General features: G+C 55.4%; 1 protein-coding gene across 1 annotated transcript; it reads right to left on the reverse strand.

The window, feature by feature from the left end:
- Positions 1–699: 699 nt before the first annotated feature.
- On the reverse strand, positions 700–15,925 carry NCSTN (nicastrin). Its single transcript, XM_058700970.1, has 17 exons — positions 15,770–15,925; positions 14,414–14,518; positions 9,956–10,079; positions 9,330–9,451; positions 8,762–8,907; positions 7,912–8,062; positions 7,536–7,645; positions 7,125–7,277; positions 6,336–6,440; positions 6,075–6,152; positions 5,190–5,362; positions 3,772–3,874; positions 3,542–3,637; positions 3,152–3,239; positions 2,741–2,895; positions 2,296–2,508; positions 700–1,471 (listed from the first exon to the last, which is right to left on the reverse strand). Exons 1-17 carry the CDS (start codon positions 15,852–15,854, stop codon positions 1,349–1,351), a joined length of 2,130 nt encoding a protein of 709 aa, XP_058556953.1. The 5' UTR covers positions 15,855–15,925; the 3' UTR covers positions 700–1,348.
- Between the last annotated feature and the right edge of the window lie 37 nt (positions 15,926–15,962).

The following is a 15,962-nucleotide window of genomic DNA, read 5'->3' on the forward strand; positions in this document are numbered from 1 at the left end:
CATGAAGACCCAGGGCGCTAGGGTGTTCCCAGAGCCAAGGTTCTCTTCCTAGGAGAGTCCAAAGCCACCTTCGCTTCCGTCTGCAAAATGCCCACCAGCAACAGAAGGCCCAAACTGCTCGGCAGGCCGCCACAGGCCCTCCGTGACCCAGCCCCAGCCCCCTCTCCTGCAGCACCCCGCATGACTTACCGTTCCCAAACGTGGCCCGTGCCTTCAAGGCCCTGTGCTTCCACAGCTGAACTCCACAGCCTGCAACCCAGATGCCTCCTCCTCTGAGCAGCCTTCCCGGATGCCACCCCCAGTGCCCGGAGTCCTTCTGTGCGTTACCGGAGCACTCCGGAGATGCCGCACGTGATCACCCCGGATTGCACCGGTTTCTCCCCTCACCCCAACTGCCAGCCACTCAGGGTTGGGGCTGCGTCCCCTAAATTTCTGCAGCCCAGCCAGTGTCTCAGAGTGAACAAAGAAACGTCTGTCGAATGGAAAGTGGGAGGGTCAACGATGCTAACGCGGTTCTTACGAGGGGGAAGCCGGGGTTCCAAGGCTCCATGGGAGCCCCGCTTTGAGGGCTTCCACTGTCTCTGACAGAGCCGCACTCCTTGGGCCTCTGGAGACCCGGAGGGAGCACGTGGTAACAATTTCATGACTTCCAGTCTGAGGTCACCGAGCAGGAGGGCACGCAAGAATGACACATACAGGTCATGAGGGATAGTCTTTTAATGAAACTTGCTATTTATATATTTACACACACACACACACACGCACACGCACGCACACGCACGGAAAAAGAAAACAACAAAAATGGGTATTACAGCTTAATAAAACCACAGCTAGCACTGAGGGCTGGAGGTGACCCGGCAGCACACCCTCCCCGAGGTGCCGTCTAAGGGTCTGGAGACAGGACAGCAGGAGGGAGACAGATTGCCTGGCCTGCACCTCGGGGCTTCCTTGTGGTTTGTTCCTGGCATTCAGCCTTTGTGTCCTTCCTGGTCGGGAAAGCTGGGACTCGGGTGGGGTGGGGAGTAGGGGGCGGTCTAGGGCAGGATGAGAAGGGAAGAGGGACCCCGAAGAAGGGTAAATTAGGGCGGGCAGTTAGGAGTCAAGCAGGAGCGAGAAGCTTCTATTTGCCCTCCCGGAATCGGGCAGGGGTGAGGAAGGGGAGACAGGTAGGGGGAGCTGGAGAGGAGAGGGAACTTGTTTCTCTCTCTTTGGGGCAGTTCTACTTGTTCATGTTAATTCCAGTCTAAGCAGGCCCAGAGAGGTTCCAGTGACACGCTAGTGGCTTATGTCCCCGTGGGACAAGGGGCCTAGGATGTGAACAGTAGAGCGGGCAGGAGTTGGGCCCCTCTCAGTAAGACACGGCTCCTGGCTCCCGAGGGGTGATGAAAAGGACGTCGGCCTTGGCGTTGATGCAGTAGGTGACGACGAGAGAGAAGGCGAGGATGCCGAAGCCCACCATCAGGGTGATGAACTGCGGGAGGCGTGGGCAGGGAGGGAGAGAGACGCTGTCAGAGCCCAGCGTGGTTCTGGATCACCGCCTGGGGCTGGGAGCCAGGACCTCGGGATCCCAGAGCTGGCTCCAGGCACCGAGTGCTGAGCAATCACGGACAACGTCTTCCCGACTGGAAGACGGAGTGGCTCCGTTCGAAAAGAGGAGTATCCCTGTTCTTCCTCCTCTTTGTATTACTAAGATTTTAAGTATCTTTTTTTAAAAAAATTTACTTGAGAGAGAGAGAGAGAGAGAGAGAGAGAGAGAGAGAGAAGGAGAGAGAGAGAGAATCCCAAGCAGGCTCCATGCTGTCAGCACAGAGCCCAACACGGGGCTCGAACTCACAGGATCGTGGGATCATGACCTGAGCTGAGACCAAGAGTCAGACGTTTAACCTACTGAGCCACCCCGGAGCCCCTAGATTTTCAGCGTCTTGAAGTTAAGATCCATGACTTTGGTGGCAACTCTCCGGTGGCAACTCTGACATACTGGTGATGGGGACTCAATAAACCGTGGCGCCCGTGCACACCCTAGTGCCAGCAGCTGGAAATCCCAGCTGGGAGGGGAGCTGTGGGGACGCTGCAGGGTGAGGAGCTCCTCCGGGGGGCCCTCCTCCTGGCGGGAGCCCACCTCCGGCGTGAACACACACTCAGTCGGTGAAGACAGACTTCGCGATGGGGCGTGCCGGTGGACAGGGGACAGAGCGGCAGTAGGTTTTTGTGGCAAATGGGAGATGGCAGCAGTTAAGAGGTAAGAGGCAACAGAAAGAGGGCAGGGCGGTCTCTGGCATGCCCCTCCCGGCTCACCTCCAGCTCTCTGCTGGCTACCAGAAATATGCGGGCCCGGATGTCTTTCCAGCGGCTCTCAGTCCATGTAGAGTATTCAGTAGAGCCCCACTGCCTCAGTTCAAAGGCAGGGGACAGGGCCCTGGCCAGTCGTGCCGTGGAACGCACACAGCGGGGCAGCCGGTCCGTCTCGTTGGAGTTCAGAGGGCCCTGAACCCACGCGTACTCATACAGCTGCAACGGAAGACCGGCCACAGGGCGGGGCTGAGGTGATCCTCTCTCACCCCGGCCACGCCGTGCTTCTGCCCAGGCTCCTGCCCTCCAACACTCAAGTTCAAGGGGCCGCATCCCTCCGCCTTTGCATCCCAACTCCTTGGGTCCAACTGGGCCTAGGACGCTGTCCAACATCCCCCGGGGGTACGGGGCCCTCGGGGCACCTTCGACACCCACTCCCACTCCCACTCACATCCTTGTTTTCACTGGGGACTTTACTTGGATCCTGGCACTGCTCTCGGGGGAGGTCGACCACCTGGCCAGTCAGATTCGCCAAGGCATACTGTACCACGTAGGTGGTGTTGGTGGGGCTGGAGACAGCGATGTAATGCTGAAGAGGCCCATCACCTGAGTGGAGAGCACAGGGAAGGGAGGGTTTGGAGGGTGGAAGGTGGGTGCGGGTGGGAGGGGAAGGAAGAGCCCGAGGTTGACGGGAGCCAGAGAAGAGAAGGGAACGGATCCCACATGTATCAGGGGAAAGAGAGGAAAACAGGGGAGGAAAGGAAAGGAGAAGGAAAAAAATAAAGCAGAGATTAAACCAAGCTGATGACTTTTTCCATCTCTTGCCTCGGCTAAGGGTGCCATTCCCCCAGCGCGTGCTTACCCAAGTAGGACCTGAGGTCCTGCCGGAGGATGGACTGGAACCAGGAGTTGTTGGCCCTGACCAGGAACCCATAGAGCAGGCGAGTGACCTAGGATTGGGACAGTGAGAGTCAACAAGCCCGTGACCCGGAGCCAAGCAGAGCTCTCAGTGGAGACCCTGTCGCAGGGCGGGAGCCGGGTCGGCCAGGGACTCTGGGGCTGGGGACGCAGAGGCTGGCTCACAAGGATGCCGGAGGCCCACCGGGAGCACCCTGGCGCAGCGGGAAGCCTCGCTGGCACGCGCTGGCATGCTGGGCTCCCAGGTTTGGGAGAAGGGGTTAAGTGCAGTGCAGACGGGACGGCCTGCCGCGTGCGCAGAGCCGGAGAGGAGGCGGGCCCCACTTGCCCTTACCGTTTGGGGATCGGCCTGAATGGTGTCACTGAAGTTGGTTCCTCCTGCCAGCTGGTACAGGGCACGTCCCAGCACCGTGGCCACATCCGCCAGGGCCTGTGGCAGGCGGGAAGGGGGGGCTGAACGGCCCACCTCTTCTACCCTCTACAAGATGGTCTAACCACCTAGAAGACGTTCTAACCATCTTCGCTGTGTTCCCCACGCTCCCGGCCAACCCGGGCGAGTGCTACCTTGGCAGTGTCCGTCACAAAGTTGAGGTCCTCTTCGGGGCTCTGCCACTCGGGGTAGCTCACGTTAATGTTCTCCGCTGTGTCGTAAATGCTCTGGTAATAGCTGCCGGGAGAGCGGGCATGAGCCTCGGCCACACTCAGCCAGGGCCCTGCCCCGGTCCTCCCTCACAGGCCCTTCATGTAGGAGCCTGGCGTGTCTTTTCATCATCCGGGGGGAAGGAACAGAAAATGAGGGTCCCATACTGAAGAGGGTGTGGAGAGGCAGAGCAGTGAAATACAAGGACCTTCCGGAGAGACAAGGTAGAAGAGGCAGATGAGATCAGAAGGCAGGAGACTCCCTTCCTGGGAGGTCTTCAAACAGAAGAGACACTTCCCCAGAGTTTGGGCTGGAGACGGCTGAGAGGACTTTTGGGGAGCACGCCCCACATCACCAGAGGTTGGATGACGGTTCCAATGAACGTGAACATTGAGGGTGCCTGGGGGCCGAGGGGGATGAACGGGTCTTTCCCAGATACACGACACTGCCCTGGGTCCAAGCACCGTATGCTCCCTGGGGAGCCCCGTGAAGGCAGAGCTTAGAAGAGAAGCTTAGAGGAGAGCTCCCAGCCTTCAGCGCCAACAGATGACGGCCCCACATAGAATCAAGGCCAAATGTGTGCAAATGAGGACCATCCCTTCACCCCGAAGCGATGCCGGGGTCGGCTGACCTCAGGTGCTGGAAGTGTCCCAGCCCTAAATAAGCAAGAAGGTGCTCCTTGGCTGGGGTCGGAGAGCCAGAGCATCAGCAGTGTTACTCAGAAACCCATTTGGCCTCATGGAAGAGGGGAGGGAAGCTGGGAACCTAGCAATCTGGCCCGAGTAAGAAGTCCCATGAGCCCAGGGCTTACGTTAGGGGCTCTTTGGGGTGCCCAGGACCAGGAGAGAGGTGACTAACAGGGCCTCACCCCGTATCTCTGGAGTCCCCTCAGCACAGGGGACGCTTTTACCCCAAAGGCAAGAACACGTTACATTTCAGAGTGTGAGTGTTGTCTGCGTCCCGCTCGGCACCCTCGGGCAGGCCCCAGACCCGGCCAGCTCGCTGTCCTCAGGGCGCTCCTGTTGGGGATGCTGCCCTCTGCTGGCAGCCCCAAGGACCCAGGCCTCGGGAGAGCTGGGGGAGGCGGACCAAGCACGGAAAGGCTGAGGGGGCCCGTGTTCTAAGATGACATCAAGTCACACGAGGCGACCGGCTTAGGTGCGAACAGGTCGCTGAGCAAAGAACACAAACTGACCTGAGATTTGGAGGGGTGCTGTGGGGAGAGGGGAGAGGGGAGGGTGGTGATCTTTCCTGACACAGGAGACACTCCCCCCTCTGGACCCCAGACCACAGGACAGATTCTCTGGGAGAAGGAAGAGGGTGTGGGCTCGGCGGCTCTTACTGGTTATGGAAGACAGCAGAGTGGTCGGCAAGGACGACACCAGAGATGTTCCGAGCCCGAAGAAACCTCTGCAGAGAAGACGGCGGGAGGGGCTGGGACCGGTTCGGCCTCCGGAGGACCACAGCAGGCACGCCAGCCCCGCTCTTCTCCAGGGTGCTCAGGAGGGCCTCCACCTGGGGGGGGAGGGGTAGCTCAGGGGAGGCTGCGGACAGGGAAGCCGGACGCATCTTCTAGGCCCACGACGCTCCCGCCACGTGCCCAGCTCGTGGTGCTGCCCCCGGCCCTCCTGCACCCCAACTCCTCGAGCCTTTCGGGATCCAGGCTCTGAATGTCCTGCAACTCCAGCTGTGTCATCCTCACTGGACACCTAATTTCCTACTCTGGCCAAACCGGAGGAACAAGTAACAACGCCAAACGACACCAAGGGCCACCCAGGAGCCCAGGGCGGGGAGGGCGCTGACACTGGAGTGGCAGGAACCCCATGAGAGAAACAGGCCCAAAGCTGGACCCTGAGAGGAGGGAGGGTCTTGAACGACTAGTGAGGAGCCTGGAGGACGGTTTGGGTAGCGGGTCCGGCACAGCCAGGAAGCGAGCAGGGCAGCCCGGACAGCTGGGAAGCAGAGAGGGAGGGGCCGGTCACTCCCGCGGGGCCCTCTGCGGGGCACGGAGGCGGGGAACCGCCCACCCCAGGGAACCGGGGCCGCGAGCTGCGCTCACGGTGCTTCCTGCGGAGCTGGAACAGCCACGCTGTTCATCCTTGAGCTGGTACCCCGCCTGAGGTCCTGTCTCACAGGCCCTGGGGGGTGGCGGGGGTCAGGCCCGGGTGAGGGGTGCCCACATTCTGAGCCGTTGAAACAGAGTGAGGCGGAAAGATGCTCAGATTACCTGATTGTGTACAGACTCATTTTTCTGGGACATGGGGTCTGTGTGCATCCAGAGCTCTAGAGAATTCCTTAAGGCCACCTGGGGGAGGATGAAGAAACAACACTTGGCTGCCCGCGGGGGGGGGGGGGGGGGGCCGTGCCCCGAGGCCAGAGGAAGGAGGAAGGTCAGAGAAAAGTCAGGGAAGAGGCAGTGGCAAGGAGGACAACGAACAGCGGAGGAGGAGGCGGGAGGGGGAGGGGGAGGAGGGCACACGCGGCACACCTGTCCCAGCTCCACGAACGAGTCAATGTTCTCTAACTGCACAGGAAACTTGCCCTTCTCCATGTCGTACACCATCCTGGAGCTGCCGATGTAGTCAAAGGTCTCCTGACGGCGAAGACAAGGAACAGAGATTCCCAAGGGTCGGGGCAGGCTCAGTCTCCGGAGGCCAGATCACCAGGGCTCAAGGCACGAAGGCTACGGTCTCGTGTCACCGCAAGTGCTGGCCGGCTTACGCAGTCACGTGACCTCACCCGCCTCCCTGCCCGGCCTCCCAGCTGTGACTTTTCCTCACGTGTGTGCATCACAGGACTTCTCGAGCCCAGAAATGGGGAGAGCAGCCTCGGTAAAGGCCCGAGGCGAACATCAGCTGTTATGTGCCTGCTTCCTGCCTCTCCCTCCCCTCCGCCGACGCAGCCGCGGCTGCCCTCCCCTTATTCCAAGGCCAGGCTGTGGGGGCAGTGGGGGGAGGGGGCAGGAGCCTCAGGGCTCTTGGGTGGAAGTGGCAGTGAAAGAGTCCAGAGAATAAAAGCAAAAGGCTGCCTCCCAGAGATCGCATCGGCGGGGGAGCGAGGGCGCGGGCAGCACACTGATTCCGATTCCAGGCCAGGGTGTGAAAGCTTCCTAAGATGTGTGACTCTGGGGGGAGACACGTGGAGACACCTCCAGAAGCTCTTTGCTGAATGACAACTCAGGTCAAGCGCCCGGATCGTCCCCAAACGATAGCCACTCTCACATTTACCCTCCCTGCTGTCTGCCCCTCCCCGCCTACCCCAGCAGAAGAGCCCCTACCCCTTGGAAGAAGACAAACATGACATTGCGGGGAAGGGTCAGCACATCAGGTGCCTTCTGCAGAGCTTCAGCGGCAGCCAGCTGGGTGACGAAGGAGGCGACGGCACTTTCAGCCCCTGGGGCCACGTTCCAGAAAAAGGAACGACTGTCCAGCTGGGTACAGTGGAAAAGGCAGGGGAGGTAGGCTTTGAAAATGGCAATTAGGACCGGGCCCCAGGCTCCCTCTCCTATTCCAGCCAAGGGAATGTGTGTGTTCTGGGACAATGGCCATACGAGGGGGCCCCACGGCCCAGACCCCTCTTCCCTGGAGGCTCCCCAGCACAGCGACTCTGAAACATGATACGCCCGCAAGAGGCCCCCCAGCCCTTTTGGCGCCAGCCCTGTCCACCCTGACCAGGGACCCGCACTCACCCGGGTGGCAGCGACCACAACCCTGTCATCAGGCTCTAATGCCCCGGATATATTTATAGGCTTAAGCATGCTCCACACGTTGTAGTCGGACAGGGGGTCACAGACGATTTCTGAGCAGGACAGAGTGAGAGAGCGACAGAAGTTAGGGAGAAGCCACAGAGAAGGCCTGGAGACGCCTCTGACTGCTGCCCCGTGGACCCTGTCAATCATTTCCTGCCTCCACTGCTTTAGGTTGGTTTCTCTGCCCTGTCCGCTGCAGGGACAAGTGGCCTCAACTGTTCGGAATTGTTCCCGCCTCTCTCGCCCCGTGCTCCCTGCCTGAGCTCCCCCCTTCCCAGGTCCCCAGCACACCCGCCGGGCCTCGGGTCTGTCCTACCTGGGTTGATGCTGAAGGTGCTCTGGATGGAGCTGCGCCGCATACAGGTGACAGTGCTGATGACAGCATGCATGTGGGAGAAGAGCTGCATGGCGCACAGCGGGAAGGTGGGCGCTGAGCCGTTGGGGCTCAGGTTGTGATCGCGATAGCACTAGGAGGGGAGACGGGCCCGCTGAGGCAGCTCGCATGGAATCCTCCCCTGCTTCCCAGGAGGGCCCGGCCCTACCCCGACGCTCACTCGTCAGTCCCTGAGCTATAGTACAAAGCCAGGATGTGTAAGGTCTGAGAGAAAACCTCACCAAGAGATAGATGCGAAGGGGCACAGACTCAGTGACTGAGTTGGGGCGGACGGAGTGTCCCCATCCCAAACAGCCTGGCCCAAGTTCCCAACATGATTAGCTGCCAACTGTGCTGAACCAAATATCAAAAACCAAATTCAAGACAGCTTGGACATCAACTCACCATGTAACTTTGGAACAAATCTAACCGCTCTACAGGTCAAAACAAAGAAGCTAGGCCAGAATTAAAGATTATTGTAATTCAGAACATTCAGAAGCCTCTGAGCTGAATCTCTCGCAGCTCCCAGTCTGATGATCTTTTTCCCACACTCGGGGTTCCTAACCAGGCACACCATATTTCAGATCAAGTAGAGTTTATGTTCTCTTCCAGCCTAATAGCCATCAATGCTGGAAGAAGAGGCAGGAGAGAAATGGGAAGGGAAAGGCGAGAAAAATAAACGTATTGGCTTTTCTTGGAGCATCTACCATGCAGAGGTGCCCTGGTGGACGAGCCCTCCAGGCGGGCGGAGCGCCTAAGAGATTTCTCTTTGCTAGGAGCTGGCAGCCGTTACCTGCTTGATGACCTTGGTTTCATTTTCATCTTCAAGAAGGAAGATGGGGAAGCTAAAGTCTTCATAAGCCAAGCCGTCGCCTAGGGGGTTCCACGGGATTTCTCTGCAGTGAGCAAATTCTGGCCCATACGAGTTGGAGTAAATGCCTGAAGGGGAGGACGGGGGACCGGCTGTTGGGACACTAAGCATTCAGGGCCTGAGTGAGGGAGGAAGGCTAGGATATCGTAGGGCTGGGACCAAGAGCTCCAAAGGAAAGGGGGACTCAAGGAAGCAAGCATCAACCTGTCACCACCTACAGGGAAACAGACACTGGTATCGGGCGCCCTGGGCTGGCTGGTTAGGGATCGGGGCCTATGACAGAAAAGGAGGATGGAGGGAAGTGGATGAAGGGGAAGCAGCAGAGGAAGCGATGAATGGCAAAGACAAAGAAACACTGTCTTCTGTTTGGGAGTCAGCTGTTCACACTACACACAGACAGACGCATCCCTCCAACCCTCCAAAGACATGAGACTGAAGCACCAGTGAGCTCTGCATGACGGGAGGTCCCCTGATCCTCCGGGGCTCTTACCAAACCCATCATTGGGACACTGCACACTAGGAGAGGAGCCCGACGCAGGCCTGGGTTTGGCCAAGGACACTGCAAGGCCAGCAATCCGGCTGGTTGTCCCCTTCAGCTTCTCCATCAGATTCCTGGGACAGGGAGGGAGTGCCATGGAGGAAGACTGGGAAGGTTACCCCTGGCCCAGTATCTTGCCCCCAGGGATGGAAACAAATGGGAAACTAACGGAATCCAAACCTTTGACTCCTTGTTGAACACACGTGGTGTGTTGACTCTACTCCTAAAGAAGTGAAACCCCCCCCACCCCAACTGTTAACTCTTTTCTTGCCTCTTTTCTGTCTCTAACTCCTGAGTGAGGACTATGACCCAACCTGAGCTTCAGCTTCATCTCATCTACCCTGTCCCTGAGTGCCCCTATGGGCCCTTCCTCCTGCCTGGGGTCTTTACTCACTGGACCCTATTTGTAAGGTCACCCAGACGACTCCTTTGATGGGGCAGGTTTTCTTCCGAGACTCACTCTCGCCCCCTGCCCTGATCGGACCAGGGCAGCCAAGCGAACCTTTATACACAAGTGTGGGGATGGCCCCCCAGATCTTCCCGGCTGTGGCTTCCCTGAAGGCACACACAGTTCTTACCTGGTGAAGAGCTCGCCCTCCAGCAGAACCACATACGGGGGGTTGGGGCCGTCAGTCAGCACCCACTGCAGGTCCCTTTCTTTCTCCACCACGTGGAGGATCCCTGTGTCCCCGCTAACGGAAGCTGCCAGGACAGAATGGGCTCAAATTAAAGCTCCCGCAGTTGACGACTCTGCCTCTGCCTCACTGATTCTGCAGATCACTTATCTCCCAAACATGGCACCGGACACTGGGTTAACGCAGCCACCTCCAGACTTGGGCTTGAGCTGAAGAGCTGACTCCCCCAGCTCCACCTGAAGGCGACCAGCAGTGACTGGAGGACGAGACAGCCCGAGAAGTCTACTCATTCGCTAAATCTCAGAAAGGTCGTACGATCATTCTCTCACCCTCTTCCCTCAACCTCATTTAGCCACATGTACACATTTCCAGAAGAGGAGACAGCATGGTTTTCAAACCTGTATTTTCTCCAGGAAATGGCAGGCTTTAGATCTCTGGCTCAGAGTTCTAGCACTGAATCTTCCTGTGTGAAGACATATGTGCAGACTTCCTTGACCTGAGGACAATTCCTGGGTCTCCGTTCCTTTGCCCTATTTGGGAATGACTTTACTTGCTTTTAACCTGTTTCAGGCAGGGTTACTCAAGAACTTTGAGATCTCTAGAAGAGAGCTTCCCAACTGATGGGTCTTGATGGGTTAGGGACCAGCTGATATTGACCCCCCTCATTTCTGGGAACCGAGGGTCTCCAGAGACCCTAGGCTGGCCACTCCCAGCCAGGAGCAGACTGACCCGGTACCCGAAGATGCCCTACAAATACCATACGTCTCCATATATGCCAGGATGCCATACAAATACTATTTTCTGTATCTCACGAATGACAAAGATCGGGCAGCGCTGCGGTGAAGGATGGGTAAGCCATCGTCGAGAATGCCTTGAATTCTATGCAGCAGTGCCTGTCGCGTCCCTAGTGATCCACGTGGAGACATCCTACCATCTCCCCACGAGCCTTCTCGCCAGTGAAAATTCCTATCACGTATGAAAAGTCACATATTGTTTTAAATTTTTTTTTTTCAACGTTTTTAATTTATTTTTGGGACAGAGAGAGACAGAGCATGAACGGGGGAGGGGCAGAGAGAGAGGGAGACACAGAATCGGAAACAGGCTCCAGGCTCCGAGCCATCGGCCCAGAGCCCGACGTGGGGCTCGAACTCACGGACCGCGAGATCGTGACCTGGCTGAAGTCGGACGCTTAACCGACTGCGCCACCCAGGCGCCCGTCACATATTGTTTTAGAGCAATAGTTCTCAACCCTAGTTGAATCACTGTGGAGTTTTAAAAAATACAGATGCTTGGGCCTTATCTCAGACCTACTAAATTAAAGTCTCTGAAGGTGAGGCCCAGGTACGTGTACTTTCAAAACTTGCCACGTGATTCTTTATTATACCTAGCCAGTCGTGAAAACTACAGCTCTAGATCAAGGCACTGAAATATTTATAATGTGCACAAGACAAAGACCTTAAGCACTTCCAGATTGCCGGCCAGGTAGAAGTTTTCTTCCGTGGGATTTGGCAAAATCGAGACATGGACCCAAGTCCCCAACACTCAACTATGTCTTCCACGTGGTAAGTACCCAATAAGTTCGTGTGGATGGTCATAACAATAAACTTTAGAGGAATATCAGGACCTGGAATAACCGTAATAAAGACTTAGCTACCACCGGCAGTTCTAAGTCTGACAAAAGGCAACAGTCCTTGGCATATAAAACCCGGAAAAAGGAAAAGCTGTTCTGACAAACAAAATATATATAGCTTCAGCTCCAAGGAGGACAGGGAAAAGGTAAGCCAGGACGCTGGAATAAAACACCTGGATTCTAATCTGGAGTCTGACTGGTGACTGTATAGTCCAGAGTAACTTGCTTACTTTTCCTGGGCCTCCCATGAAGAGAAACTTTTTCACCCTTATTCATCTCATACCATGGAGAGAGATTTAAAAAGGAAGGAAAGGAAAGGAACCAACAGATAACCCTCTTTGAACATTTTAAAAGGGGCCAACAGGGGTGCCTGGGTGGCTCAGCCGGTAGAGCACGTGACTCTTAATCTCTGTGTTGTAGGTCTGAGCCCCACATTGGGTGTGGAGATTGCTTAAAAATAAAATAAAGTCAAATCAAATGAGCCCATAGAAACAGAGCAGTATAATCAGAAAACCAAACCAAATCTTTCTCTCCTTACGTTTACCATGCTAGCAAGCCTAATTTTTTTTTTTTTTTAATTTTTTTTCAACGTTTTTTATTTATTTTTGGGACAGAGAGAGACAGAGCATGAACAGGGGAGGGGCAGAGAGGGAGGGAGACACAGAATCGGAAACAGGCTCCAGGCTCCGAGCCATCAGCCCAGAGCCTGACGCGGGGCTCGAACTCACGGACCGCGAGATCGTGACCTGGCTGAAGTCGGACGCTTAACCGACTGCGCCACCCAGGCGCCCCTAGCAAGCCTAATTAAAGAGGGTGTAGCTTGCTCGGGATGGACAAATACGAAGCAAGACTTAGAAATAAGCTGAAAAATGGGGCGCCTGGGTGGCGCAGTCGGTTGGGCGTCCGACTTCAGCCAGGTCACGATCTCGCGGTCCGTGAGTTCGAGCCCCGCGTCAGGCTCTGGGCTGATGGCTCGGAGCCTGGAGCCTGTTTCCGATTCTGTGTCTCCCTCTCTCTCTGCCCCTCCCCCGTTCATGCTCTGTCTCTCTCTGTCCCAAAATAAATAAAAAAATGTTAAAAAAAAAAAAAAAAAAAAAAAAAAAGAAATAAGCTGAAAAGGAGATGAGCTCTTAATGAGGAAGTGGCCAGAGTCCAGCCCCTCCCCTCTCCTTTCTGTGCTGGCACTTGGCTCACTCCCAGAGGCTACGGCTTTGCTTCCCACAGGGCTGCTCTCAGAACACGAAGCCGACTCAGTCCCACAGAGGGCATCTTAAGAGCACACCTCCAGGAAGACAGGGTCCTAGCCTTTTGGCACGAAGAGTGGAGCTCCAGCAAGACCAGCAGTCTGATCTCAGCCCGCACTTGGACCTGGCTCCCTTCCACGCACAAACCCAGTTGAAGAAGGGAGTCCGAAAATTTTACTTGGAACTGTTCGGAACCAGTTAACCTACCTCCAGCAGGGACACGGCACGGTGAACACAGAGTGCGGCTCAGGGAAGGCCGGGCAGGAAACGAGTTAACTGCCACATTAATCAGGTCCTTCACTTCGCAGCGTCTGTGTCCGCCTACCAAACTAGAAGGTTTCAGGCAATCACGCAGGACTCCTGAGACCATAGTACTTACTCAGCATCATCAATAAATGTAGGAGATAGTCTGACTTTCAGCTTTGTGCAGGTATGTTCCAACCGCTTTTATAGGCGTTTACTGAAATTCAGAGGTGACCGATATGGCGACGAAGAAGCCATGATCTGACTCTAAGTTTCCTGCTTACCGCAGAACTACATTCCGACAGAGCAATTATTCACAGAACAAAATATGAAGAAGGGAGGCTATGTAGCAGAGGAACTGGGGTTCGGCCTTCACATCTCTGCTCTTTCTACTTCCATAGTTTTATAACCATACTGTCATGGTACCCTGTTTTGGGACACATTTACAAAGCACAGAGACGAATCCAAATGCTTCACTAATTCCTCCTGCAACTATCTGGCTTTCTCAATGCCTTCCCTTCAAATAGACTACTGTCTTAAAGAAGTCCACTTTGGTTCCAAAAAGATGGTTCAGGTGACGATGGACTCATAGACTATGAGACTCCTTTCTCCTTAGAAAACAATATAGTTTTCTACTTTAACTAGTGGATGCTTAGTGTCCTGACTTAGAACCTGACCCATGGGGCTCAATTCCTAGCCTCATCACTTAATAGCCTGATGATCTTGGGAAAGTTACTCAACTTCTCGCAGTCTCCATTTTGTCATTTGTAAAATGGGGACAATAAGAGAATCTACTTCATGGGGCTGTTGTGATGGTTCAATGAGATGCACACACACAAGGCTCAAGTAAGCAGCACTTACTAAGCATTAGCTCCTATTAATTATCTTGCCTGGTCTGACAAATGGCTCTCTGTCACCTCTTACCCACACAGCCTAATTTGTGTGCTGAGACTCCCAAGCAGGACTTGGATCTTGAGATCTAAGGCACAGATTGAAACATCATTGGCCACAGGGGTGCCTAGGTGTCTCAGTCAGTTAAGTATCCGACTTCGGCTCAGGTCATCATCTCACGGCTCGTAAGTTCGAACCCTGCATCGGGCTCTGTGCTGATGGCTCAGAGCCTGGAGCCTGCTTCAGATTCTATGTCTCCCTCTCTGTCTGCCCCTCCCATGCTCATGCTCTGTCTCTCTCTGTCTCTCAAAAATAAATAAACGTTAAAAAAAAAAAAAAGAAAAAAAAAAAGAAATATCACTGGCCACAACACAAATCCCAGCCTCAACTCACATTGGCAGCCAATCTGATGAGTGGCGTTGAGCAGACGGACACAAGGAGCTGTTTTATTTAAGGAGATGTAGATCTTCCTCTCCACTGAGTTTCCCCTGCACAAACCTGCTCAGAAGACAAAAAGTGTTAGAAGAAGAGAGGCATTGGCACTATCAAGTCCTTAGCTCACCGTATGGCTTGGGTATATCATACTTTCTAAAAATTTTTTTTAATCTTTATTTATTTTTGAGAGAGAGATTGAGAGAGAGAGAGAGAGAGACAGAACGTGAGCAGGGGAGGAACAGAGAGAGAAGGAGACACAGAATCTGAAGCAGGTTCCAGGCTCTGAGCTGTCAGCATAGAGCTCGACACGGGGCTCGAACCCACAAACTGCGAGATCATGACCTGAGCCGAAGTTGGACCCTTAACCGACTGAGCCACCCAGGCGCCCCTGAGTACATCATACTTTCTAAAGCGGGATTAATGTCCATCCTTCTCACTTTCTGGACACATTACTGGATCAGATGAATGCGCCCAGCTATGTGCCCCAGAAAGTTATTACAAATTCCAATCAGAACAGCTGATATTAAAGCTAAAAGGAAGAAAACTTCATTTCCTAAGGGAAAAGGCACGTAACCTCAGATGTCCCGGTTTCCGGTTGCATGGGTGAGCATAATTCTGCTTTCTACCTTGCATGTGCATGTACCTTGCACCCTCGTTAATGAAAGGGTGCCAGTCTAAGAATATAGATTACGATAACACATCTTTGAGACATTTTTCCAGGAATCTGAACAGAATTGGGAGAAACCTTATGCCACAGATCTGTCAATTAATCTAACATCCACAGGTCGCTTGTGTGTGGCTACAGTGTGGAGCGACTATAATTTCTCCTCTGGGGAATCTTTAAAGATAATATGAACTTGAGGGGAGGTATGGTCATAGTTACATACAGGCACGTTCGCATTTTAGGGCTTGACCACCGCCCTGCACCCACAGAACGAGGCCGCTCTTGTCTCCGACTAAACGCACTGGGAAGAGGCTGAACTGACACCTGTCCTTTCCGACAGGGGGTGGGGTGGCTCCGGCCGTGGGGAAAACGAGGCAGGCGGACAGTCAGGCTGGAAGTCCGGGAAGAGGCCCGGAGGAGGAAATGGGGCGACACGACGTGCCGCGGGGTAGAAGGGGCCCTCAAATCAAATCCAGGCAAAGAAATGGGGGGGGGGGGACTTCTGTCGTGGGAACGAAAGAGAAAGGATTTACAGGGTGGGGGCACAGAGGAGCAGAGGGGCCAGAAGGGGGGACGGCGGCGCTCGCGACCCGGCCGGTCCCGACGGCTCTCCTAACACACCGGAGCTCACGCGCGGGGGGAGGCCTCACCTGCCAGCAGGACGCAGAAAGACAGAAGGCGAAGAAGACTCCGACTGCCCGGGTCGGCCACAGAGCCGCCCCCAGCCGTGGCCATCTTGCCTCTCGGCTGAGCGGAAGCCTCCCCTCCCCTCCGGCCCGGCTGTGGCCTCTCTAGGCCAACGCTGGTGCCGTCTCTGTGGTCCGGAGCTCCCGGGACCGGAAG

The sequence above is a fragment of the Neofelis nebulosa genome, chromosome 15, assembly GCF_028018385.1.
Source record: "Neofelis nebulosa isolate mNeoNeb1 chromosome 15, mNeoNeb1.pri, whole genome shotgun sequence".
Lineage (NCBI taxonomy): Eukaryota > Metazoa > Chordata > Mammalia > Carnivora > Felidae > Neofelis > Neofelis nebulosa.